General features: G+C 38.3%; 4 protein-coding genes across 11 annotated transcripts; 3 read left to right on the top strand and 1 right to left on the bottom strand.

Moving 5' to 3' along the window:
• On the top strand, positions 1-9101 carry LOC136266139 (class II receptor tyrosine kinase-like). 4 transcript variants are annotated; one of them, XM_066061108.1, is made up of 4 exons: positions 1-122; positions 3563-3661; positions 3709-4239; positions 6896-9101. In XM_066061108.1, the coding sequence occupies exons 2-4, from the start codon at positions 3568-3570 to the stop codon at positions 9007-9009; spliced, it is 2739 nt and encodes a 912-aa protein (XP_065917180.1). In that variant the 5' UTR covers positions 1-122; positions 3563-3567; the 3' UTR covers positions 9010-9101. The 4 variants fall into 4 exon arrangements, with proteins under 4 accessions (XP_065917180.1, XP_065917179.1, XP_065917181.1 ...); XM_066061110.1 differs by lacking the exon at positions 1-122 and having other exon boundaries at positions 2056-3661; positions 3709-3813; positions 3855-4239; XM_066061107.1 differs by lacking the exon at positions 1-122 and having other exon boundaries at positions 2050-3661.
• Positions 9102-9466: 365 nt separating this feature from the next.
• Positions 9467-25835, top strand: LOC136266142 (class II receptor tyrosine kinase-like). Of its 3 annotated transcripts, none has more exons than XM_066061121.1 (4): positions 9467-9606; positions 18462-18560; positions 18608-19138; positions 23582-25835. In XM_066061121.1, coding segments are annotated over exons 1-4 (2703 nt in total). In that variant the 5' UTR covers positions 9467-9605; the 3' UTR covers positions 25654-25835. The 3 variants fall into 3 exon arrangements, with proteins under 3 accessions (XP_065917193.1, XP_065917194.1, XP_065917195.1); XM_066061122.1 differs by lacking the exon at positions 9467-9606 and adding an exon at positions 16106-16246; XM_066061123.1 differs by lacking the exon at positions 9467-9606 and adding an exon at positions 16290-17144.
• On the top strand, positions 9604-11877 carry LOC136266148 (uncharacterized). Its single transcript, XM_066061133.1, has 2 exons — positions 9604-11032; positions 11193-11877. Exons 1-2 carry the CDS (start codon positions 10724-10726, stop codon positions 11820-11822), a joined length of 939 nt encoding a protein of 312 aa, XP_065917205.1. The 5' UTR covers positions 9604-10723; the 3' UTR covers positions 11823-11877.
• LOC136266146 (uncharacterized) lies at positions 10146-15995 on the bottom strand. Of its 3 annotated transcripts, none has more exons than XM_066061129.1 (15): positions 15554-15995; positions 15302-15462; positions 15207-15249; positions 14730-15162; positions 14531-14686; positions 14394-14480; positions 14060-14336; positions 13555-13989; positions 13352-13495; positions 13134-13304; positions 12903-13084; positions 12485-12852; positions 12219-12420; positions 10481-12168; positions 10146-10420 (listed from the first exon to the last, which is right to left on the bottom strand). In XM_066061129.1, the coding sequence occupies exons 2-11, from the start codon at positions 15324-15326 to the stop codon at positions 13050-13052; spliced, it is 1806 nt and encodes a 601-aa protein (XP_065917201.1). In that variant the 5' UTR covers positions 15327-15462; positions 15554-15995; the 3' UTR covers positions 10146-10420; positions 10481-12168; positions 12219-12420; positions 12485-12852; positions 12903-13049. The 3 variants fall into 3 exon arrangements, with proteins under 3 accessions (XP_065917201.1, XP_065917200.1, XP_065917202.1); XM_066061128.1 differs by having other exon boundaries at positions 10513-12168; XM_066061130.1 differs by having other exon boundaries at positions 10513-12168; positions 13134-13241.
• Positions 25836-26046: the final 211 nt, after the last annotated feature.

The following is a 26046-nucleotide window of genomic DNA, read 5'->3' as shown; positions in this document are numbered from 1 at the left end:
ATTAAATACTTTAGACACCGACAGATTCTACTAAACGATCGCGATAGCCATAATACTACTATGATACTGCTCGCGTACAGGTAGCTACACTTATTCCTTGGTTTTTTCCTCGTGCAAAAGAGGTGAGTTAACTTACTGTGTAAAATGAGTAGTGTGTGAATTTGAATTCATGAACGTTGCTGGTATGTGTACTGTACCATAGATATTATACACTGCGTAGTGTATAATATCTATGACTGTACATGGGTGCCCGTTGGCCAAGATGAAGGTGTTTGTATTGACGTGCCCACATCCATAGACGTTTGCGGATTTGCATTTCCGCAGCTCAGCGATACTTAGCCAGGTTTTTTCAAAGGAGTAGCCGGGGATGGCCAACAACAGTATATATGATTTCCGGGAGAAACTCATGCGCTATATGTAGCCTGAACGTGCCATTTACTCCACGGTGTAGCTAACCCCTCTAGTAGGACTATTAAACATACAAACATTCACTGGCAAAATCCTAGCAAAAATCTGGTTAACTACTTATTGCAAGAGTAAATAATGGAATTATTTACCAGGTCTTGCTTGTTGATATAAACAATCAAAAACTGATTATTTAGAGTTAGCAAGGAATACCATATATAGGTCTGTCTGTTTCCTTACAAGGCCAATAGTCCTGTAAAACCATCTGTGGCTGGGATCCTCAAGCGATCAAGAGATTACAGGTACTGTTACATTAGATCAGTACATTAGTAAAGGAATTTCATTAGACCCTCCTATACAGTTTGGATCCCTATATTCCTATAACACCAGATGTCCCCCACGCTTCGCCACGACCCTCTGCAACAGATTATCTTTTCAGAAACAATTTTCCATCAAAAATCACTTTCCTGATGGAACTCCCTTCTAAATAATCTTTTCCAAAAGTTGTCTTTCTTCTGTAACGATTTATATTGTATGGTGTGTAATTATGTTTTGCTTATGTAGTTATGTTGCACTTTTGTATTGCTTTGTTTTTGTTCTGGTATTTGTGTAACTGTATACTCTGGAATGGAAGGATGGCTTTGGCCGAATTCCAGAGTTTAAAATCAAATAAATCAAATCAGATCAATCAAATCAGGTAGTTTGTAGTGAATCAAGCAATAAAACTCATACTAATATTGATGTATTGTGTAGGCAATAGAAAAATAGGGGACCAGGGGGACCATGGCTCCCTAACTTTTTGATCAGCATCTTAACGCTTGTAAGAATAGATCAATATACTCTAATAGAGCAGTCTCATTTTATATATCTCAACAACTGTAAGTAGCAGTATAAATGGTTCAAATTACTACCCATCACTTTAATAAACATGTCAATGCATCAGAGATAGTGGAGTAAGCTAGGAGTGATGCAGAGCTTCTAAAACCTAAAAAAAAAAAAAAAAAATGGTCGTGTCCACAGAATAGCATTTATGCTTCAAACTTTTGTAGTCCACTGTAGAACTTTCATGTCCCAAGTTGGACCCTCACTCCTAGCTTATATTACTCCACTGTCTCTAATGCATTAACATGTTTGTTAAAGTGAGAAATATCTCTATATTGTTGGAAAATGATTATATACATAAGTTCAGGCCAGGTTGGCAAATGAAGTACATGACTTATATACCAGCCAGGAGAAATTATTATACTTACACACTGTTGAAAAGTAGGTATGAACCACAAGTTGATTTGAGACAAAACTTACATACTTTAAAATTTGTCAACCATGTGGCCAAGTGCTGTTTTGTGCTACCATAAATCAGGAAAATTCATCGTCAAAAAATTTTCATTGCTGGCTATATCAACGAAAATTAAAACGACAAATTATTTTAAACTTATATACGGATAATTTGCGCATACAAATATTAACATATATGTAGCTAGTTATTCCGTCAAAAAATTTTTCGTCGATTACGCTAGCGACAAAAATATGTAGCATCCAAATTTTAATAGATGAAAATTTCAGTGCCGAAATTTTCCTGATTTACGATAAGTACTATTGAGTGTATATACTAATCTGCGATGTTTTTGCTCTACTCAACTACTTTGTTAAAGAATCTCGATCTTCCATCCTAGATCCTTTCCTGAGTAAAGAACTTTGTACTAAAGCTTCACACCCCTGAAAATTAAACTTGCTATTTATGGCAGTGCATGTAAAATTAATACAGGTACAGAATTCCACTCCACAATGCCATGTTTTAGTATATTAGATTTCACATGCACCTTAATAGTAGCCCTTTTGTAAAATAATAAGGTATGAATTACTGTGTTGTTACAAACTACTGTCACAATAAGTAGGCTCTTTATGTATTGATAATGTCTCAGTCATGTACAGTGGCGTAACTAGAACCAGACTGACACCAGGGCCTAGTGCAATCAGTGGCGTAGCTAACCGGAAGGCGATGGGGTGACACACCCCCAAAAGAACACTTAATGTCATGATTGTACAAAAAGGCTAATGACCCAATGATGGGCTAGCCAACATACAGTGTTGTATTAGCTAACTTATATCATATCAAGGTAGCTGCTTTATTACAAATTACTATCTATGCAAGTATAATATAACCACCGCAGATCAAGTCTCATTCCACTTTCACATGTCTCAACTGTACTCCAACATATTCGTCCATGATCAAGTAGAGCTATACATCACTGGCAGTATAGAATTACGTATTATAATGCGTTATAGCTTAACACTCCTGGCAACACTGATTTCGCCCACTGAATTTAGTGAATTACCACTCCAGATTCCAGTTTGACTCCTTATCTCTATTTCCGAGTAATCCCCTCTACTTTAAAATATAGCAGACCAACTCTCAACAATTCATAGCCTTGTAGAGCAGTTTATCACTGTTATCTCAAGCCTCAATTGCAGAAGGTCAACCGCCTTTGTTTAAACGCAATATCACGTGAGTAAGCTAGTCTAAAAATAGAACAATAATTAGTATGAGTAACTAATATTTTCGTTACTTGTTATCTCAAGCATGGACGATCCTTTTGTTAACTATTGCATCACACGTTCGCTAAATGGAGTGAGTGGAAGTGTTGAAGAGAATAGCACTGAGGAAGCTGGCCATTTAGCACGACTGTTACCATATGCTAGGACACGTGCTCAACATTGTTTACATGGTATAGCTAAACACCACAGCCTTATTTATGCACGTGAAATTTAATTTAGGGGGCGTGGTAGTTTGTGCCTCGATCAAAGTGACCAATGGTCCACTATTGTTCACTAAGAGATACTCTTGAGTATAGACGTAAGACCAGTAAATCTTCTTTGCTGTTTTGATAAATCGCCCACAGTCCGTGATGGTTGGCCAAGCCTATCTTGGCGTCGCCTTATACAAAATGTCTGTTTTCAATCTAATAATTTGCTGACACCCGGGCCTAGACCTAGGTAGGCCCAGGTTTAGTTACGCCACTGGTCATGTAGGATGTTACCAGAACTGACCAGAAGGCCATTAGATGTTCTGTCATCTTAGTGACTAGCTACTACATTATTAGCCCTACTATAGAAAGGTCTATTGCTGTCTGTGTGTAAAAGATGTTATATCTAATAGTGAACATGAGACAAGTGGTCATCACTTTACTGATACTGTTGTTGGGTTCCTCCACTAGTGGTCAACAGTATCCTAATTGTGGTAATTGCCAACGTGATGGTGAGTATGACATGTTCTGTATCATTGTATAACATGATGAGTTGTAGATGTTGTTATAATATCACGACCACCATTATCATATACTACAATGAAGTCAGATGAGTTCAGTAGTGTACAACCTAGTAATGATAATTGTACATCAATTGATGGACAAGGGACCGTTAACTGTGAATTGGAGACTACTTTGATGGACTGTGAACGTGGACCTACCAGAAATCTCAATTTTTCAGATTTATCAGATTATTTTGTGTGGGACTTGAGAAGTGATAGAAATGTGTCTGTGGTGTTCAGATTTGATCAACCAGTTTATCTCCGTAGGATCAGTATGTGGTTCTGGAATGCTCCATTAAGTGGTATAGTAGTCCCAAATTTGACACTGTATTCATCTAGTGATAACTCCACTACACTATCCAATCAGATCAGTATTGATACTAGTGATTCTCCAGTACCTGTGGAGAACAGACAATACAGACTAAATGTTGACATTATCAATGAGGGCTTGATGGTACAGTCTCTAAGAATAATGATGACCATCAGTGAAGGAACACATACATTCCTAAGTGAACTATTGTTTTGTGGTAAGTGCTCAAATATTATTGTGTTGGGTGGCCATGCAAGGAAAGCTTATGTTTCACGTGTTACCATGAGCTAATTCACTCTCCCACTATGCAAAAAGGCTAAAGCCTATGAAAGGAGAAAGTCAGAAACAAAAGGGATCATCCGTCATTTTTGCAATAGTACAGAGAATGAGGGGGTAAATTCATTTGTGCACTTTTTAAAAATGTTGGTCTTTGTAGTGCCACATAAAGAAATAATTCAATTTAATTTAGTACTAGTGTTTGGTTAGAATGTGTAAGGTGGTGGAAACTGAACTACATGGTGGAAGCTGAGTTGCAGCTGAAGTCTGAACGACTGCTTCAAGAACTGGTTACACAGACAAGTAGTGTACACAAGGCTATATTTATTTTTGTATGTTCTGAGAAGTCAGAGGATTAACAAGCAGATGTATTAAAGAAATTAACAAGCAGATGTATTAAAGAAAATGATGCAAGTGTTTATACAATAGTTGTCACATCAACATTTCTATAGTACACTTTTGGGTAGGAGAGAGGAGGTGTAGGCTTGTGAAGGTGCTGAAAATTACGGATGATCCCTACCACTAAAAAATGTTGAATGCACAAAAAATCCCAGACCAGGTGGTGGCTTGATTGAAGCTTGCAGTCTAAGCAAGTGCCTGAGGAGCCACACAACCCCAGGATTTCCTCTGCATGCAACCACTAGAAAACAAGGGTGGGGAGGATTATAAAGCCTAAAATGATACACAACTGCAAGTATACTTTATAGGGGTGACACTTAAAAATACTCTAATAGAACAGTCAAATTGCTTCATAAGAAAGTGTGTGTAAAAGCAGTTAAACTTGTATATTCCTTACTTGTGTATTTAAAAATTTGAAAACGAGGCAGAGATCTATGGGTCAAAAAATTTGTGAAACAATTGTGAAACAATAGATGCTACCGTATAGTAAAAAACTTCGGTGGTAAAAAACTTTGACAAATTTGGCGAATAGCGTTTAATTCGCTAAAGTTTTTTTCGTCAATTATTTTAGATGATCACATGAGCACATTGAGTCTCGCATTGAGTAACTATAACTCGAGATGAAGGTCAGCTCGTACCACCACGCAATAAAGATCGAGCTGACTGGAGATCCTGATCTTCCTAGGAATATGTGTCCCACAGTTGTAAGCACTCCTTGGGATAGCATTTCCCTCGGCAATTCCAACCGGCTTCCCGTTCGCATGTCAGTTAGTTCATCGTTTCGTGATGGATTTGGCCAAATACTTTGATATACATGATAACCTCCGTTACTGGACTTCACTGAGAAGCAAATACGGTCGCTATCGGCATCTCAGGAGATAGAAAAGCACGCCTTTGCTAGCACGCTGTTAGATCAGTAGCTACAAAAGTACTGCTACAACAACAACAACGCTAGCTACGTATACACTTACTACACTAGTTAACTGATGAGTTGACATCCTAGTTGTCGTTTTATCCTTACCGAGGTCCTTACGTACCGTACAGTAAAAACTTTGGCGGTAAAAAACTTTGGTGAATATTATTTCAATCGCCAAAGTTTTTTCCACCAATTTTCTCAACAAAGGGGTTTCATCACATTTTTTTACCACCAAAGTTTTTTACTATATGGTATTACAACTTATGGTAGTACAGCCCGTGTTTCATTGCTTTTTATTCCTATGATTCCTACTCAAATGTAAAATTTCTAAGACTTCTTTGCTTACTTTTTTGTAATATTCACTTATTACAAAAACCACCATAGGCAGAAATAATGGTTCCAGACACATTAAAACAATTAATTATGTGACTAATCACATAGTGATTTAATTTGCCATACATTAGTCTCAATAGTAGGAGTGCAATTAATCCCAAATCGCATGGCCTTGTTTCTGTAATTGCACTGTAAAGTAGCCAATAAAATAGCAGAATAACAGAAGCCTTTTAAGTGCAACAAGAAGTGATATAATGAATGGCCAATCAAATGAGCTGACAATAGAAGCCTTTTAAGTGCAACATATGTAGACATTTTGAGTTGCCAACCAGAATTGCTGACACATGAAGCCTTTTAAGTGCAACAACAAATGATGTCATACAAAGAAGGATGATGCAATCACCTGGTAGAAGTTAATGGCCACATAGAACTGGATAGATGTGTACTACAAACCATGAAGGGTGGTCACTATGTGATTAGTAGGCAATCACATGCATTTTCGTGCAATTATGGAATAATTGTACTCGTAACAGCCAAAATTGCACTCAAATGTGGTGATTACCTATACTAAATGTATTCCGACTGTCAATTACAGAACACCAACTGGCTGTTCTGGACACTGAGTAGGAGAATTAACATAGTTGCTTTATTTGGTAAGTATACATCAACGATGATTTGATAACTACCATACCCAAAAATGGTCACAACATGTAGTAATCACTGCCTGCTTGCTAACTTCCTATCTGTATTGGTAAAGTAGTGTGATTTTTAGCCTTGAAATGATGTTTACATTGGTATAATTGCAAGTTGTTAACATTTGTAAGTCCTATGAAATATTCACATTCATAATAGGTATGCAGCTACAAGGCTTTTTAGTATGTAGTATAACTAATCCTTGGGACTGTGTACACGTTAATATTTGTAATAGCTGTTTTATTTCTATCACCAGTATCTACCACTATTACTACTACTATTACTAGTACTGGTACTGCTACTGCTATTATGTCTTCTACTAAATTCACCACTTCTATTGCTGCTTCTCCTACCACCACTTTGAGTACTACTGGTGTTATGCCAAATGCTACTATGGGCACTGACTCATCATTGACAGTTTTTGCTACAGATGCAGTAGTTACTACTACAACAATGTCAAATCCAAGCACTGATGTATCATCAACTGTTGCTGGTGGCAGTGGGGGAGGAGGGAATGTAGGAGCCATTGTAGCACCAATTATTGTCATTTTAATACTAATGATTGTAATTATCGTCATCATAATTTTGTTTTTGGTATGGAAGAGAAGAAATCAGAAGAAATTTAATGTTGGCAATCACAGTGAAAGTTACTACAGTTCAGTTCAGGATGCTAAACTCAGGTCACTCACAGTTAACTCAGATACTCTAGAGACCCGCTTTGGTGGGACACTTAATGGTAACAGTGCTCAGTCAAATGTCCCTGTATATTCTGTGCCCGAGAGAAAGAACAGCAGGAAAGATGCTAGTACCTCAGAGAAACCTAAAGCAGTAGAGAAGAGTCAGAGTCTTGTTAGCATTCAATCATCCTTACCTGCAATACCACATCGTACCAGTGCTTACAATGAAACAGCAAATGAAGTGGAAAATCCATTTTATGACCAAGCTCCAGTTGATCACCTTGCAGTTACCGGTGAGACAGAAGTTGACAATTACAGTATGGATGATGAAGTGCTTGATGACAGTTTTGATGAAGAAGATGGCCCAACACCAGTACATAAAGGCAAGAAAGGACGGTCTCCTCGCAGAGGCAAAAGCAAGTCACCATCAAAGACGCCAACAAGGAAACCCAAACAACAATCAACCTCCAGCTCTACACCATCTAATGTGCTAAGTCCCCTAAAGTCAACCAGTAGTCAGACTAGTAGTCTACAGAGCTCAATGCAGCCCAATCCATTGTATGCTAGTAGCCAGTCATTAGACAACATTGAACTAAACATTTATGATAGCATTAAGAACCCCAAATATAGTACATCATCTGATGTTGGTTTTGCAGAGTCAATCTATAGTGAGATTTCTGAGCCTGATACTTTGATCACCACTGAAGACCCAAAGATTGATTCAGTTAAAGTAGCCAAAGATCTCTACCCTTACTCATCGATATATGCTGAGCCTCTTCCATTGGACAAATCCGAAAGTCCTCCATTAGTGACAGTAGATAATATAAAAGAAGTTAAACAACTTGGTACTGGCCAGTTTGGGGAAGTAGTGCTGGCTAAAACAGCCGGGCTGAGTGAGTACTATCTACAGTTGAGTCCCCGAGAAGACTGTAGTGTTTCCTTACAAGTAGCAGTAAAGAAACTGAAGCTAGACTCCACCAAAGAGATGCAGACGTCGTTTGAGAAAGAGATCAAGTTTATGTCACGACTGAAGGATGATAATGTTATTAGATTGTTGGGAATTTGTACCTCAGGCACACCATTCATAATGATGGAGTATATGGAGAATGGAGACCTCAACCAATATCTGCAACAGTTTGATCTCCTTCTTGATCCCGACAAAGTTCCATCACCCACACAAATTACACCAATCACTTTAACCTACATAGCCTACCAGATTGCTAGTGGAATGAAGTACTTGTCATCACTCAAATATGTCCATCGAGACTTAGCTACAAGAAATGTTCTAGTTGGGAAAGACTATGTTGTGAAGATCGCTGACTTTGGAATGAGCCAGAACCTTTACAGTGCTTATTATTTCAAGGTGAAAGGTCGTGCTATTTTACCAATCCGCTGGATGGCCTATGAATGTTTCTTTGGTAAATTCTCAGTCAAGACAGATGTGTGGGCATTTGGTATCACCCTGTGGGAGATATTTACAATAGCCAAGCAGCAACCGTATCATGAAATGGGTGACCAACAAGTAATTGACTCTGCTTTAAAAGGAGAGAAACGAATACTGATGGCCAAACCTGACAATTGTCCAGATGAAATCTATGAAGTGATGCTCAGCTGTTGGGTCCATGATCCTAGCAAGAGAGCCAATTTCGCTGACTTGTTTGATGCATTAAAAGAAATTACTAACAGACAATGAATGAATGTGTTTTGGTGCGTGTAGCTACATTATGTTGCTAGTGTGTACTGTACTATTATATCATGCAATCAGTACTTACTATGGTCATTACATCATATTAATATTTAGTCTGGCACCGCCCGCTCCTTCGCATAAAGTAAGGGTCTGGTGAAATACAGATACTAAATCATTTCTAGTGCCCAGATTCGGCGCTAGCCAATTAGTGCATGCCAATGACGTTCACACAGAAATCGCCTTGCAACACAATGCTTTTGTTCGAATTGAAGTGCAATCATCTGACGTAACAAGCATTATGTGAGGTGTCTAATTGAATTCCTTTTGAAATGATTAGGTATTTGTATTTCACCAGACCCTTACTTTTGCGATGGGGCGGGCGGCGCCAGACTAATTAATATTTTTAGTGCAATTGTTATTAGAAACCAGAGGAGGGCGGAAGCGATATAAGCGCTACCAAAATTATTAACAGTTAATTATGGCGGACGCGCCGAGCCAAGACCTCGTTGGATTTCAGAGTGAAGCCACAGACAATGAGGAAGAAATCGATTGTAATACCTTGTTAAATGGATAGAGCAATGGCTGACTAAAAGAAACCAACAAGTAACTCTAGAAAATCATGTGTCAAGTAAACTACCCGTAAAGTCTAGGTATTTGTCCCGTTTCACTTTAGGATATTTAGCTCAAAGATTTTCGCTCAGGCTCCTAGGCTATGGGTAAACACCTCGAACAGGCTCTGCCTTCTGTGTACACCCTCCAGTGCCTAACTGGTAAAGTAGATAACAATAACAAGTCTGGAGTTCCACAAGGAACCGTATTGGGACCTCTCATGTTTTTGTTGTACATTAATGACATTGATGAAAATATTTCTTCAACTGTTCGGCTATTTGCTGATGATTGCGTTATGTATAGGATAATTGATTCCTTAGAAGATTCACTGTGCCTTCAAAGAGACCTCAGTACCATTCTTAACTGGACTAAAAAGTGGCAGATGCAATTGAACATTGACAAATGTGTAGTATTAAGGTGTACAAGATCAACATCTCCCATTAATTATGACTATAATTTAAATGACGAAACTCTTCAATTAACAGAACAACATCAATACCTGGGACTTATTTTTCATGAAAGCATGTAAAGGTCGCATCATATTCAAGCTATGTGCATTAAAGCAAACAGATCCTTAAATTTTCTTCGGCGCAACTTAAGTAAATGTAGTAGTAATGTCAAGCAAAATGCCTACATTACCATCATAAGACCATTGTTAGAGTATGCAGCTTGTGTCTGGGACCCTTATCATGAATACTTAATATATGACATAGAAAAAATCCAATGACGTGCTGCAAGATGGGTCCTTTCTGATTTTAGTTGGTACAGTAGTGTGTCAGATATGTTGAACTTCCTTGAATGGCCAACCCTACAAGAGAGAAGACATTAATAGGTTAAGCCAATTTCACAAAATCGTTCATCAGCTTACTCCTTCCATACAGCTACCATCTTATTTCTTACCAACTCAGTATCCAACTAGACAGCTCCATCAACATCGATTTATAATCCCAGTCAGTTCCACTGTATCATATCAGAAAAGCTTCTTTCCGAATACTTTAAGAGCATGGAACACTTTACCTAACAACTTTATTGAAGAGCAATCCACAGAAATTTTTACCAACCACCTTGTCATCACACAATAAATAATTTTATGTATGCATGTATATGTTAAATGTTTTTTTTGTCTGTAATTACCTGGGTCAATTATCAGCTGTGCTGTCTCGACCCAGTATATAATCATAATCATAATCATAATAAAGCCAGAATAACTGTTTTGGCGAAGGGCTACGTCATCAATTATGTTATCCCTAGTTTCCCCGTGTTTGAGACGAGATTGGTGGAGGTGAAGCTGCAGTGGATCAATAGTTGTGGGGAGTTGGAAGTGTTTGATTGCTTTCCTCGCGATTGTGCAGCCTTAAACCATGCTCTTCCTGTTGATCTCATCGTCCCATACAATTGTCAATATGCTTTTGTCATTGAGGTGGGCCAGTTAGTAATATTGCAAAACAATACTGCACAAAAGAATATCTGAGACTAGACTCCTTTCCCCTTGAATTAATTGTTCATGTAATTGTCAAATTATTATGACGTTTATTCAATTATATCAGTACATGAATTAATGTAGTATATTTTGTGTACAGGAAAAAGAGTTCAAACGTTCCTGCAGTAATATTGAAAAATACCATCTAAGTGGTAACCAGGTGTTTGTGCTGTGGGAATGGGATTGGGTCGAAGATGACATTGTGGACGATTCGAGCTCTGGGACTTCCAATAACTTATCTGCCAGAAGTTCACCAGAACTGACTACTAGTGACTCCCCACCACCAACAGCTGACGATTCCCTCTTGGATGACACATCGGATGATGATGATTCTGTTCCAGCTATTACACATACTGTGTTATTTAAGTGTATAGGAGCAGATAAAGAAAAAATCTACCAAGATGTATTGTACATGGTAGCCAAGAAGCATGGTGAAGGTATAAATGTACCCGTGAAACTTCAGCCTGAGCCAAATAACAAGTACGACAACAAAGCTGTTGCATTTATGTGTCGGACTGATTCAGGCTGGGAGAGGATTGGATATGTGGTCAAAGAGGCCACAGAAGAGGTCCATGCAGCTTTCAGCAATAAGAAAATATTAAAAGTAGCATTTGAATGGATCAAATACAAATTCCTATTTAAATCTCCTGCCTGGTATGCTGCAATAAGCATCACGCTCAATGGTGAATGGTCCAACACAGTGATGAGAAGTCGTGCTTCGTTTAATTAAGTCATACTGTAAGTACATTAATTTTGTTTTCATTTCTTCAAAGCATATGAATGTTCATGTACGAATGGGTTAAGGGTACTAGGTGGGGGAGGAAGATTTACTGGGACATTGTGAAACTTGGCACAAACAGATTTATCACCACGAACAGAAAATGAAATTCTCTCATTGCTTCCAAGCAACTCGTATCTTGGTAACTTTGTTTCTTGATCTTTTTAGGCTTAGCATTAAACTCAGGCATCGAATCCTCATAGTACCGACTATGCTTAGTGGTGTGGTAGTAGAAGGGCAGTTCAGGGTCCATTCTTTTAAGAAATTCTTCTGTAACTTTTCTCCACCCATAATAAACCTTCAACAGTAGTCAATCTAATATAACTAATACAATAACCTTTTACATACCTGCTTCAAAGTAAAATCCTTCCCCACAGTATCACGAAGGACACTAAAAAAACATTCCACATCATCGGTCGAACTGGCCCGAGGGTGTTCGACAGGGATATTGCATTCATGGTTATATTTTCTTCTCCACTCTCTTGATTCGATGTTAGCTGCTAGAGCTATCAGTGTCTCCCTACTGAACCCCCTAACTCCATTAATACTCCTGTAAACAGAGCAATATAGTATACATTTAACAGACTGTAATGAGAAATAACAATAATGCATACCGGTTGACTTCAAGCAAGCTCAAATCTTGCAAACCATCCCTATGCCATGGCATTAGGTCATCCAAAATATAATCCAGCAGCTCCTTATTAAATTTGCTCCTTTCATCATCTGTCAGACCTCTCTCATCACAGGCACGTCTCCAGTTGCGTATGTACTGGAGGTATTCTGCCTCACTATGGTACCCCTTCTCTTCCATCCAGGCTATCACACTCTGACCAAATAGCCGTTCAACATCCTCGACACTTTGCTTACGGACACCAGAGAAAGCGGAATATGTAAGCCCAGCTGAAATGTCATGCACAGCTTCCTCAAACCTTTCTAGGCAGATATGACGTGGACCTCCTTGTCTTAAACTGTGACCAATCCGCTGAGAAAAAAATGTCAGTGGCAGTTTTAAAAAAGTATGTACACACAAACCTTAAAAACATGGGCTTCATCTTCACACTCACAAAATTCAACTTTAGTTATGGGATGAATTTCTGGCACATACAAGTGTTTGTTAAAAGGAATACCCTTTGAGCTAAATCGATGTATTTGGTGTGCATATTCCAATTGTGCCAGTATCTATCGGAGTTTCTCAACCCTGGTTTCAGTTTTTCCTATAATGCAGAATTGGACACATGAAACTTCTTTTGTCAATAGCCTTGCCTTCAGTCCAGCTGTGAATAGCATAGCCACTAGGAACTGTTCGTAGTCTGAGTCTTTCAATGACATCATCTGTAGTAGCACCTTCGCTATACCAAATCTTGGTTTCGCCTAATAATTCAGTAGTGATGGCATGATTTGGCTGAACAGCATTAACACACCCATCTTCTGTATCTGTATGCATGTGAAAGTACAATTGTAGGGTAAATATTCATACTTACCCTTAATTGTAATCATGTTAATCATTTTGGTGATTCCTGTACGAGCAAATTTTGCTCTTGCATCAGCACGAATTTGAAATATAGATATTGGTCTTGTGTTCCCTTTAGTCTGAAGTGAGTTCCACTCCCCATCTGTAGTGAACCCTGTACAACACATCACATGCTGCATAATACACGATTAGCCACAATAAAATTATACCCACCTGCGACATTCATTTTTCGTTTAGACATTTCGACAATTAATTTGTTGGCCAATTCGCGGATCTTTGCATCTGTCAACCCTTTATATGGAATGCACTGGACAGGCAGGGCATAAGGCCTTCTCCTTTGGTCTTCTGTGCTAATCATAAATACTAATACATGCGTAGCTGGAGTCCGCTGATGACGTGTCACACCCTTAATAAAGTTGACTAATTTCTGACGGAGTTTGTTTAATTGAGATGGAACATTATCTTCTAGTTCCACATCATGCCCTTCAATTTTCCTTAACAAGCAACCAGCACTTCGATGTAGTTCTCTACCATTCTCATTCAATTCAGTTAATTCTTTAACCTTCCAGGCCAACACAATCAAATCTTTCTCTCGTTGCATACCACCTTGTAGCTTCTCTGAGTAATCGTTGTTAAACTTGATTAGCTCTAATTAAATATACAAATAATGATTAATTAGAAATCAGTACATACCAAATAATTGATAACATATACTCACCTGCTTGTAGAAACTCTAAATCCTTGCTAATAGCATTCAAAGTACCACTTAAATCTTGTACCACATTTTCATCACACAAGCCAACTTTTTCAGCTGCCTTCAGACGTTCCTTATAGTTAGAATATTTATCCTGGAGAAATCCATCACCCAAGTCAACATCTCCACTCCACTCAAGTCTGGATGATTCCTTTAAGCCCTTGATGATGTCACAACCATCCGCTTTTACCCACCACCAAGCATCAGGGTTCTGCTTAGCTGCTTCATCAAGTACATTACCCTATAAGGAAACAATATATTAACGGTATCACATAAAAATTCCAGCATTGGTATATACCTGCACTTGTGAATCTAATGTCGTTGTACATGATGATATAGTACTTCTAATGGACCTCTCAGAAATAGCAGGTATATTTACAAGAGCCTATAAATTTAAACAAATCACATGCTTTATGGAACACAAATACGACATACCTTCATGGTATTTTGGTTCTGCGCTGTACTGGAACATGGGTCTTCAACTGAACTAGCAACGCACCACATAGGTCCACGATGTAGCTTCACCCATTTCTCTCCGAAATTACAATACATTGTCAGTAGCCACTGGCGATAATCCAATGGACAAGATATCTAAACAAACCATTAAACAACATACTGCTATAATTTGCTTTACCTGCTGTAAATTATCAAAAGCAAAAAACAATGCAGTGTATTCTACAAGTCCCATAAGCATTTTGTTGATCGGAAATCGTGGTTCACTCTTATCAGGTCTCAAAGTTCCCATACCTTTTGCAAGATTATATAAAACATTTGTATGCCCACCACTTGATAACTGAACCATAGCACTTGCCGCTAGGCACAAAAAGTCATCAGGTACCGAGAGCTTGAATAGCATTGAAACACACAAGGAAAATAGCTCAGACAATAGTGGTAAGCGAGACTCTTCAGGTAATTGATTCAGCATTTCCATAATTAAGCAACCATCAACTTGGTTCGTTTGTGCACTAGAAGTTTTCATTTGATCTGCAGTGGAAGACAGCACAGGCACTCGAGGTAGCTGGTCATCCTTTTTATAAAAGGCTTCTGCTTCCTTTGGGGTTTTGTACCTGCGTGTGTACATAAAAGTCTAAACTCAACATAATATTTATACCTCTTGGACAGCCACCGGGTTACTTTGCTACGACAGGCATTAGCTATAAGCATAAACAATCAAACAAGCATACAATTTACATATAACGCACATACCACTTCTGTTAACATTTGTTTTCATTCTGCGTTGAATAAAGAATAAAGTTACTTGCACTTGTCCAAAATTCTGAATGATTGTGAGCTGGCCATTTCTCTCCGGGTGTGTGGAAAAGAATAAAGTCAACCAAGGCACTCAATTCTTCATTGGTCCATTTGTCCTGTAAGTTTAAAAAATTGATATAAACTAATATTTATATATTGACAGATCATGGATCTTATGTCCTTATATCAGGAAAGTTCAATATTTACCTTAAGAGCATTGCTAGAGTATTTCGAAGTACTGGCTCCTTCCTCAGATCCGTCATCAGCAGTCAGTGATGGCTTCGGGGGTAGCTCTAGGGGTAAATGGCCGTTTGAGTGAGATTGGCTGGTGAAAAGCGCCACTTGTCTTGCAGGCACGTGCAACATGCCATCAGACATCTATTTCTGTTCGCGTAAAGGAACCCTCTTTCGACCCTTTTCATCTCTGTATGGTGTACAAAGTGTCGGGGAACTTCGAGAACGCTTGAAACTCATTGGAGATCTCCGAGGATATCTCGCGCAATCGTCTTCCGCCATAGCGTGGAACCCACGTGATCTACCAAATACTTGGATGCTGTATGTGTGCGAAAACGATCGTGATCGCTGATGATCGCTGCAGGTATACAGTAAATATAAATCAAATTATTTATTGGCACAATTTGTGTGCCACACGGCTTTTGATATAAAAATTTGTATTGTTCTATGCGCATCACGTGTACCGCTTCCGCCCTCCTCTGATTAGAAACCATATCAGTGTAATGATCACATCACTGTTTATGACGTCAGTGCGCGTATCACTGCGGAAATTAAATACTTTAGACACCGACAGATACTACTAAACGATAGTCATAATACTACTATGATACTGCTCGCGTACAGGTAGCTACACTTATTTCTTGGTTTTTTCCTCGTGCAAAAGAGGTGAGTTACTGTGTAAGATGAATTTGAATTAACGTTGCTGGTATGTGTACTGTACATGGGTGCCCGTTGGCCAAGATGAAGGTGTTTGTATTGACGGGCCTACATCCATAGACGATTGCGGATTTGCATTGCCGCAGCTCAGCAATACGTAGCCAGGATTTTTCAAAGGGAGTAGCCTGGGATGGCCAACAACAGTATATATTATGATTTCCGTGAAACTCATGCGCTATATGTAGCCTGAACGTGTCATTTACTCCACGGTGTAGCTAACCCCTCTAGTAGGACTATTAAGCATACAAACATTCACTGGCAAAAATCCTAGTAAAAATCTGGTTAGTTATTGCAAGAGTAAATAATTGAATTATTTACTCTTGCTTATTCAATCAAAAACTGATTATTTAGAGTTAGCAAGGAATACCATATATAGGTCTGTCTGTTTCCTTACAAGGCCAATAGTCCTGTAAAACCATCTGTGGCTGGGATCCTCAAGCGATCAAGAGATTACAGGTACTGTTACATTAGACCAGTACATTAGTAAAGGAATTTCATTAGACCCTCCTATACAGTTTGGATCCCTATATTCCTATAACACCAGATGTCCCCCACACTTTGCCACAACCCTCTGCAACAGATTATCTTTTCAGAAACAATTTTTCCATCAAAAATCACCTTCCTGGTGGAACTCCCTTCAAAATAATCTTTTCCAGAAATCTCTTCCATAACAATTTATATGATCATTTATTGTATGGTGTGTAATTATGTTTTGTTTATGTAGTTATGTTGCACTTTTGTATTGCTTTGTTTTTGTTCTGGTATGTGTGTAACTGTGTGTATACTCTGGAATGGAAGGATGGCTTTGGCCGAATTCCAGAGTTTAAATTAAAATAAATCAAATCAGGTAGTTTGTAGTGAATCAAGCAATAAAACTCATACTAATATTGATGTGTTGTGTAGGCAATAGAAAAATAGGGGACCAGGGGGGCCATGGCCCCCTTACTTTTTGATCAGCATCTTAACGCTTGTAAGAATAGATCAATATACTCTAATAGAGCAGTCACATTTTATATATCTCAACAACTGTTAGTAGCAGTATAAATGGTTCAAATTACTACCCATCACTTTAATAAACATGTTAATACATCAGAGACAGTGGAGTAAGCTAGGAGTGATGTAGAGCTTCTAAAACCTTAAAAAAAATGGTTGTGTCCACAGAATAGCATTTATGCTTCAAACTTTTGTAGTCCACTGTAGAATGTCCCATGTTGGACCCTCACTCCTAGCTTACTCCACTGTCTCTGATGCATTGACATGTTTGTTAAAGTGAGAAGGATCTCTATATTGTTGGAAAATGATTATATACATAAGTTCAGGCCAGGTTGCACATGACTTACTTACACACTGTTGAAAAGTAGGTATGAACCACAAGTTGATTTGAAACAAAACTTACATACTTTAAAATGTGTCAACCATGTGGCCAAGTGCTGTTTTGTGCTACCATAAATCAGGAAGAATTCATTGTCAAAAAATTTTCATCACTGGTGTATCAATGAAAATTAAAATGACAAATTAATTTAGACTTATATACGGATAATTCGTGCATACAAATATTAACGTTATATAACCAGTCATTCCGTCAAAAAATTTTCGTTGATTATGCTAGCGACAAAAATATGTAGCGTTGAAATGTTAATAGACGAAAATTTTCTCCGCCAAAATTTTCCTGATTTACGATAAGTACTATTGAGTGTATATACTAATCTGTGATGTTTTTGCTCTACTCTACTTTGTTAAAGAATCTTGATCTTCCAAGAAACTTTTACCTCATATCCCCTCGTAGATCCTTTCCTGAGTAAAGAACTTTGTACTAAAGCTTCACACCCCTGAAAATTAACCTTGCTATTTATGGCAGTGCACGTAAAATTAACGGGTACAGAATTCCATTCCGCAATGCCATGTTTTAGTATATTAGATTTCACATGTGCCTTAATAGTAGCCCTTTTGTAAAATAATAAGGTATGAATTACTGTGTTGTTACAAACTACTGTCACAATAAGTAGACCCTTTATGTATTAATAATGTCTCAGTCATGTAAGCTGTTACTGGAACTGACCAGAAGGCCATTAGATGTTCTATGACTAACTAAAACAGTTTTAGCCTTACTATTGTACTGGTCTACTGCTGTCTGTCTGTGTGTAAAAGATGTTATATCTAATAGTGAACATGAGACAAGTGGCCATCACTTTACTGATACTGTTGTTGGGTTCCTCCACTAGTGGTCAACAGTATCCTAATTGTGGTATGTGTCAACGTGATGGTGAGTATGACATGTTTTGTGTCATTATATAACATGATGAGTTGTAGATGTTGTTAGAATATCACAACCACCATTATCATATACTACAATGAGGTCAGATGAGTTTGATGGTACACAACCCAGTAATGATGGATGTATATCAATTGATGGACAAGGGACAATTAACTGTGGAGTGGGGACTACTCTGATGGACTGTGAACGTGGATTTACCGGAAATATCAATTTTTCAGATTTATCAGATTATTTTGTGTGGGACTTAAGAAATGGTAGAAATATGTCTGTGGTGTTCAGATTTGATCAACCAGTTAATCTCCGTAGGATCAGTATGTGGTTCTGGTATACACCAAATGGTGGTATAACACTTCCCATTTTGACACTGTATTCATCTAATGATAACTCCACTACACCATCCAATCAGATCAGTATTGATACTAGTGCTTCTCCAGTACCTATGGAGAGCAGAAGATACAGACTAAATGTTGACATTACTAATAAGGGCTTGTTGGTACAGTCTCTAAGAATAATGATGACCATCAGTGAAGGATCACATACATTCCTAAGTGAACTATTGTTTTGTGGTAAGTGCATGGTATTTTAAAATGCGTAATGTTGTGGTGGGTAGCCAAGGAAAGCTTATGTTTCACAGACAGTGTGTTACTATGAGCTAATTCACTATCCCACTATGCAAAAAGGCTAAAGCCTATGAAGCAGAGAGTCAGAAACATAAGGGATCATCCATTAGTTTTGCAATAGTTCAAAGAGTACTCTAGAGAGGAGGGGGTAAATTCATCTGTGCACTTTGTAAAAATGTTGGTCTTAGTAGTACCACATAAAAAAATAATTCAATTTAGTACTAGTGTTTGGTTAGAATGTGTAAGGTGGTGGAAAATGAGTTGTAGCTGGAGTCTGAATGACTGCTTCAGGAGCTGGCTATGCAGCCAAGTAGTGTATGCAAGGCTATATAAATTATTGTACATTCTGAGAAGTCAGAGGATTAACAGGCAGATGTAATAAAGAAAATGATACAAAAATAATTAACATTGTTCATACAATAGTTGTCACATCAACATTTCTATAGTACACTTTTGGGTAGGAGGGAGGGGGTGTATGCTTGTGAAGATGCTGAAAATTATGGATGATCCCTAGCACTAAAAAAATGTTGAATGTACAAAAATCCTGGACCAGGTGGTGGCTTGATAGACACAATCCAAAACTATGTAATCGTCATAGCAACAACTTTCCGCCATTTTGAATGGGTCCAGTATCAATTATTACGATTGCACTACATTAAAATCTGATGATGAATAAAGCTCGAACTAGGGGGTATTGTCGAACAATTGGCTGTGGAAGTCTTCAAGGTTGTAAATTAGTTAGGGGCAGGTGGTTGTCAGGGTTGAACAAGGCGCGAAGCATCGACAGCCCAAATTGCCTTGTTGGCCCACACAGGAAGCACTGCGAAGCAAATAGATATTTTAGTATCCATTACTGTGGTAAACTATTAGTGATAGTAACCGTAGTAGCGGCTGATCATCCAGGCGCTCCTTGTACAGGTAAACAAGGGAATTAGTGGTGTCAGCCCCCTGTGCCTTGTTCATCACCTGATAATCACCTGCCTTTAGCCGGAACAAGGAATTTACAACATTGAAAGCTTGTTGTTTGACAATACCACTTCATTCAAGCTTTCTTCATTGCTGAATTTCAAAGCAGTGATTATTGAAATTGGCCCCATTCAAAATTGCGTCTGTAAAGTGGCGTGGTTTTGGATAGTGTCTATTGAAGTTTGCAGTCTAAGCAAGTGTCTGAGGAGCCACACAACCCCAGGATTTCCTCTGCATTCAACTACTAGAAAACAAGGGTGGGGGAGGGGCTTATAAAGCCTAAATGATACACAGCTGAAAAGTATACTTTATAGGGGTGACGTTAAGAAATACTCTAATAGAACAGTCAAATTGCTTCATAAGGAAGTGTGTGTAAAAGTAGTTAAACTTGTATATTCCTTACTTGTGTATTTAAAAATTTGAAAATCAGGCAGAGATCTATGGGTTAATTAAAAAGTTGTGAAACAATAGGTGCTATTACAACTTACAACTTAGCTTAGGAAGTCCTTATGCAATTGTAGTTTGGGACAATGTAGAACAAATTGTTAAACTCCTTTCTAAAATGTCTGAATCTTCCACTGAGCAAGGGGATCCATGGGAAAATTAATAGTAGTGAAACAAGAAATTAACTTGTTACTGTGTTTGTTCTATATATTAGAGTAGTGCTTGACTGCTTATAAATTGTTTTGTAGGTGAAATGTGCTACTGAAAAATTAAAAGCTGCTAACTCAATGCAATCCATACAACAGTGGTGTGTCTTAATCACAACAGTAATATGGCTACTATGCTACTAACTGGTTACGACCAATAACTACCAAAACCATCTGCTGACTTGGTTGTTAGGCTACCAACTAAGTTAATGAGTTTGGGGGAGAATTTTTTAGTCCACTTTAAAGTAATGGTGAATGTAATAGGAACATCTGTGAAAAAAATTATTACCAAACTCTTCTGGCAAATCAACTTGCATTGTTAGCTCGCAGGGTAACAAGATATTTTTAGATAGGGGAATCTGTTCCAAAGCTATGTAAAACAGTGTGTAAAGCACACTTAGGATGTAAACCATGATCTCTCTAGGGGGGTATCATGGTATTTCCGCACAGGAAAATTGTAGCCTTATTGAGAGCAATTCTGATGGTAATTTTATTAGTGCAGAAACGAATGCTAGACTTGAGCATTCGAATGTTTGAATGAAAAACTGTGGACTATTCAATTTTTTCTAATATTTAAAACCCACAATCAGAATTATAATTTATTGAATCTAAGGAGTAAGACTTATTGTTGTGAGGATTCTATGCACTTACTTGTTGAAGTACTCTTTGATATATATAGACAGTAAAGTGAGTGTAAACAGTAGAAAAGTATCACTGTAATCAACCGCACACCTTACACGCTATCTGTAGCGTGTAGCATTTTTGGCTTCACATACACCTGACTGCAGACAACAGGCTGTTAATTAAGTGTAAACAACAGACCCTTTGCAGGTGAGCTGCTGCCATAGCAACATCCGCCATCTTGGAGTACAACCCGTTTTTGCAACCCTGATATCATCGGTTTCTATAAGAGTAAAACAGTACTAGTAAGTAGAGCTGCTTCTTCTGAATTCTGTGGCAAAGGTTGACTGGGTTAAACCTATGCTCTCTCCTACACTATCAGAGTTGCAAAATGGGTTGTACTCCAAAATGGCGGATGTTGCTATGGCAGCAGCTCACCTGCAAAGGGTCTATAGCGAAGTACATGTTTAACTACTTGACAACTGGCGTGTGTCGTGTCCTGTACTATTTTCAGCTGCATGTGATCTAATGTACATTGGGCGCCCACGTAAAGGATTCGAATGTTATGAATTCATATTCAAATGTTCCCAAATGAACAGACATTCGAATTTCAGAGCATTCTTTTATGCACTAAATTTTATACACTGACTGCTCTATTAGAACAACTGACTATTCTATTAGAGTATATCGATCTTTTTGCAGCCTAAAAGCAGAAAACAATTTGGGGACTCCAGCCCCCCTCCCCCAAGTTTCTATGCCTATGGCTCCACTGACTAATCCAATCTAGTACAAAATAAACTGTACATGGGTATAAGCTTTTTGGTAGCGTACAACCATAGATGTGGTACAGTGACAACAAATTGCAGAACAACACATGCCACTCAATATGTCACATCATCAATTTGCATGCATTGTCTAATGATTCTGAGTTTACAAATGAAAACAGGAAACATTAAGGGTCAAATTTTGCAATATTGGATCAAAAAAACTGTTATTAAAATGGCTATCTTATTCTTTGTGCATTCTCAAACCTATGTATACCTACCATTCAAACATTTCTACCCATGTGATAGAAAATATAGTACCATATAGTGGAGTATGTAAATAAGGTCTGCCACAGTGGTGCTTTTAAAATTTTATTTTTTATTTTTGTTCGTCATAAGTATTATGTATGTACAGTACTGCCCAGAGGTAATGTTACAATCCCTTGTGAGTGCTCAAATCCAGGCCACGACTCAACACGACGCACAACTGGAATATATCACATGTGAAGGCATATGGTTCATCACGTGTGAAGGCATATGGTTACTGGAGCAGCCACCCGAGGGAGCTTGCACGTCGTGGCTACACATGGTGAGTTAGTTACCTCGCACATGCCAAAGAAATCGCAGGTTGAAAATTGGTTACACAAGTGTCAACTGCTCGTGAGTGTAACGTTACCTCTGGGTGGTACTGTAGCTTAAATACCATGCGACGATAAACACAACAAAATTATATGTTGGTCATTCTGTAATATTTTAGTTGTAGGTGACAAGAATTGTTCAATGTTTTATTGCTACCTATGTTCATGGTAGGGACCACCCATTTTTTACAAATATTTTAAAGAACACACTTAAAATGACACCTTATAAAGAAAGCACCTCTCATGTGATTATCAAGTGAAAGAGCCTATTTTGGTAAACTGAGTCTGGTTTTGTTTGTCTCTTATTTTACTAAGTTTTATAGTGTCCAGCACTGAAGGTCTGATGGCAACTTGTGTTGCAGCCTTTGGATTACCTAGCCTAACAGACAGAAATTGGAGACTTTAAGTCAACTACAATTATAATTATAGTTATTTGGTTAAGCACCGCTCCTTCACTAGTAGCCGCACTTGAGTGGTGCCACAATTGATTTTGGAAATAAGGGTTTCAACATGGTTTTCGAGCATCGAAAGCTCCAAAGCAGACAGTATGTAGTTTTTTGAAAGGCAGATTTTTTTTGTTTCAGTGCCATTGCACATACATAATATAAGCCATGCAAGATCACACTCAGTGTATATCACACCTCATTATCACACCTCATTATCACACCTATATCTCAATGTGTGTATCACATTCACAGTTGATTGTTCTGTTATAACTGTATAATTGCTGTTTTTCTTTCTTTTCACCAGTATCTAGTATGCCAATTGTTACTCCTACCTCTACAATGGCTGTTACATCTACCACTACCACTATTAATGTTATACCAGGAAATAGTATGAACAATGATCTATCACTGTCAACAATGGATACTACCATTATACCATCTGCCACTAGTGCTATGTTAGCAACAATGTCAAGTAGTACAAGTGCCGGTATGTCATCAACAGTTATTGCAACTGTTGGTGGTAGTGGAGGAGGAGGATCTAATACAGGAGTCATTGTAGCACCGATTATTGTCATTCTATTTTTATTAGTTGTAATTGTTGTCCTTGTAATTTTGTTTGTTTTGTATAAGAGGAGAAACCAGAAGAAATCAAATATTGACAATGAAAATTATTATGACTCAGTCCAGGAAACAAAGCTTCAGTCACTCACAGTTATCTCCAATACTTACGAGGATCACTTTGGTGAGAAACTAAATGGTAACAATGTTCAGTCAAATGTCTCTGGATATTCTGTACCCGAGAGAAGGAGCAGCAGAAAAGAAGCTAGTACCTTGGAGAAACTGCAAGTAGTAGAGAAGACTCAGTCAGTTATCAGCAATCAATCCTCTTGTCCTATAATACCACATCGGACCAGCGCTTATGATGAAACAGCAAATGAAGTGACTATTAACCCATTTTATGACCAAGCTCCAGTTGACCACCTTGCAGTTACCGGTGAGACAGAGGTTGATAATGATAGTATAGATAATGAAGTGCTTGACGACAGTTTTGACGAAGAAGATGGCACAACACCAGTACATACTGGCAAGAAGGGACTTTCTCCTCGCAGAGACAAAAGCAAGTCACCATTGAAGACACCAACACAGAAACCCAAACAACAATCATCCTCCAGCTCTACGCCATCTAATGTGCTAAGTCCCCTAAAGTCAACCAGTAGTCAGGCTAGTAGTCTACAGCGTTCAATGCAGTTCAACCCACTGTATGCTGCAACTAGTAGCCAGTCACTTGAATTGAATATTTATGACAGTATACAGAGCCCCAAATATAGCACATCATCTGATTTGGCAGAGTCAATATATAGTGAGATTTCTGAGCCTGATACTTTGATCATCACCGAAGACCCAAAGTTTGACTTGGCCAAAGATCTCTACCCTTACTCATCAATATATGCTGAGCCTCTTCCATTGGATAAATCAGAAGGTCCTCCAGTAGTAACGGTAGATAATATAATAGAAATGAATCAACTTGGTACAGGCCAGTTTGGAGAAGTAGTGTTGGCTAACACAGTAGGACTGAGTGAGTACTATCTACAGTTGAGTCCCCGGGAAGATTGTAGTGTTTCCTTACAAGTAGCAGTGAAGAAACTGAAACTAGACTCCACCAAAGAGATGCAGAAGTCATTTGAGAAAGAGATCAAGTTCATGTCACGACTGAAGGATGATAATGTTATTAGACTGTTGGGAATTTGTACTACTGGCACACCATTCATAATGATGGAGTATATGGAGAATGGAGACCTCAACCAGTACCTGCAACAGTTTGATCTCCTTTTTGATCCCAACGAAGCTCCATCACCCACACAAATTACACCAATCACTTTAACCTACATGGCCTACCAGATTGCTAGTGGAATGAAGTACTTGTCATCACTCAAATATGTTCATCGAGACTTAGCTACAAGAAATGTTCTAGTTGGTAAAGACTATGTTGTGAAGATCGCTGACTTTGGGATGAGCCAGAACCTTTACAGTGCTTATTATTTCAAGGTGAAAGGTCGTGCCATTTTACCAATCCGCTGGATGGCCTATGAATGTTTCTTTGGTAAATTCTCAGTCAAGACAGACGTGTGGGCATTTGGTATCACCCTGTGGGAGATATTTACACTAGCCAAGCAACAACCTTATTATGAAATGGGTGACCAACAAGTAATTGACTCTGCTTTGAAAGGAGAGAAACGAATACTGATGGCCAAACCTGACAATTGTCCAGATGAACTCTATGAAGTGATGCTCAGTTGTTGGGTCCATGATCCTAGCAAGAGAGCCAATTTCGCTGACTTGTTTGATGCATTAAAAGAAATTACTAACAGGCAATGAATGAATGTGTTTTGATGTGTGTGTATATAGCTAGCTAGACTCACTGTACTTTATTTATATCTTACAATCACTAGTATTTGAACTACACTCCTTACATGCTATTCCACACCATGGTCAAATATAGCTAAACTACATTTTTAGTGCATTTGTTGTGTCAATAGAAAACATATTACTCCAACCAATACCCATTTTAATGAGCGTTAGTGCGCGAAAGTTGTGCGGAAATTTACGATATTGTCTCTAGTCTTGGGTATTGTTCACGTAAGAGAAACTGTGAGTATACCTGTTGTACGAATAATAGTGTAATAGTATTAAGTGTTGTATGTGTACATGAATTAGCAAAGTGTTAACACTAGTACTGCCGGTATGGTTTTCCCCCAACGGTGCCGTTCT

This window comes from Dysidea avara, chromosome 9 (genome assembly GCF_963678975.1).
Source record: "Dysidea avara chromosome 9, odDysAvar1.4, whole genome shotgun sequence".
In the NCBI taxonomy this organism is placed as follows: domain Eukaryota; kingdom Metazoa; phylum Porifera; class Demospongiae; order Dictyoceratida; family Dysideidae; genus Dysidea; species Dysidea avara.
The sequence above is the reverse complement of the archived record's forward strand: the minus strand, read 5'-3'. Positions and strand labels throughout refer to the sequence as shown.

Excerpts from the sequence above, each read along its gene's own strand:
- LOC136266139 (XM_066061107.1), top strand. The coding sequence starts at position 3,547 with ATGTTATATCTAATAGTGAACATGAGACAAGTGGTCATCACTTTACTG. Across the intron at positions 3,662-3,708 it reads TGGTAATTGCCAACGTGATG|ATGTTGTTATAATATCACGA; the intron begins GTGAGTATGACA and ends GATGAGTTGTAG. Across the intron at positions 4,240-6,895 it reads AAGTGAACTATTGTTTTGTG|TATCTACCACTATTACTACT; the intron begins GTAAGTGCTCAA and ends TTCTATCACCAG.
- LOC136266142 (XM_066061121.1), top strand. Across the intron at positions 18,561-18,607 it reads TGGTATGTGTCAACGTGATG|ATGTTGTTAGAATATCACAA; the intron begins GTGAGTATGACA and ends GATGAGTTGTAG. Across the intron at positions 19,139-23,581 it reads AAGTGAACTATTGTTTTGTG|TATCTAGTATGCCAATTGTT; the intron begins GTAAGTGCATGG and ends TCTTTTCACCAG.
- LOC136266148 (XM_066061133.1), top strand. The coding sequence starts at position 10,724 with ATGTTTTTTTTGTCTGTAATTACCTGGGTCAATTATCAGCTGTGCTGT. Across the intron at positions 11,033-11,192 it reads AATATGCTTTTGTCATTGAG|GAAAAAGAGTTCAAACGTTC; the intron begins GTGGGCCAGTTA and ends TTTTGTGTACAG.
- LOC136266146 (XM_066061129.1), bottom strand. The coding sequence starts at position 15,326 with ATGAAAACAAATGTTAACAGAAGTG. Across the intron at positions 15,163-15,206 it reads ACCCGGTGGCTGTCCAAGAG|GTACAAAACCCCAAAGGAAG; the intron begins GTATAAATATTA and ends GTACACACGCAG. Across the intron at positions 13,990-14,059 it reads TTTAGAGTTTCTACAAGCAG|AGCTAATCAAGTTTAACAAC; the intron begins GTGAGTATATGT and ends ATATTTAATTAG.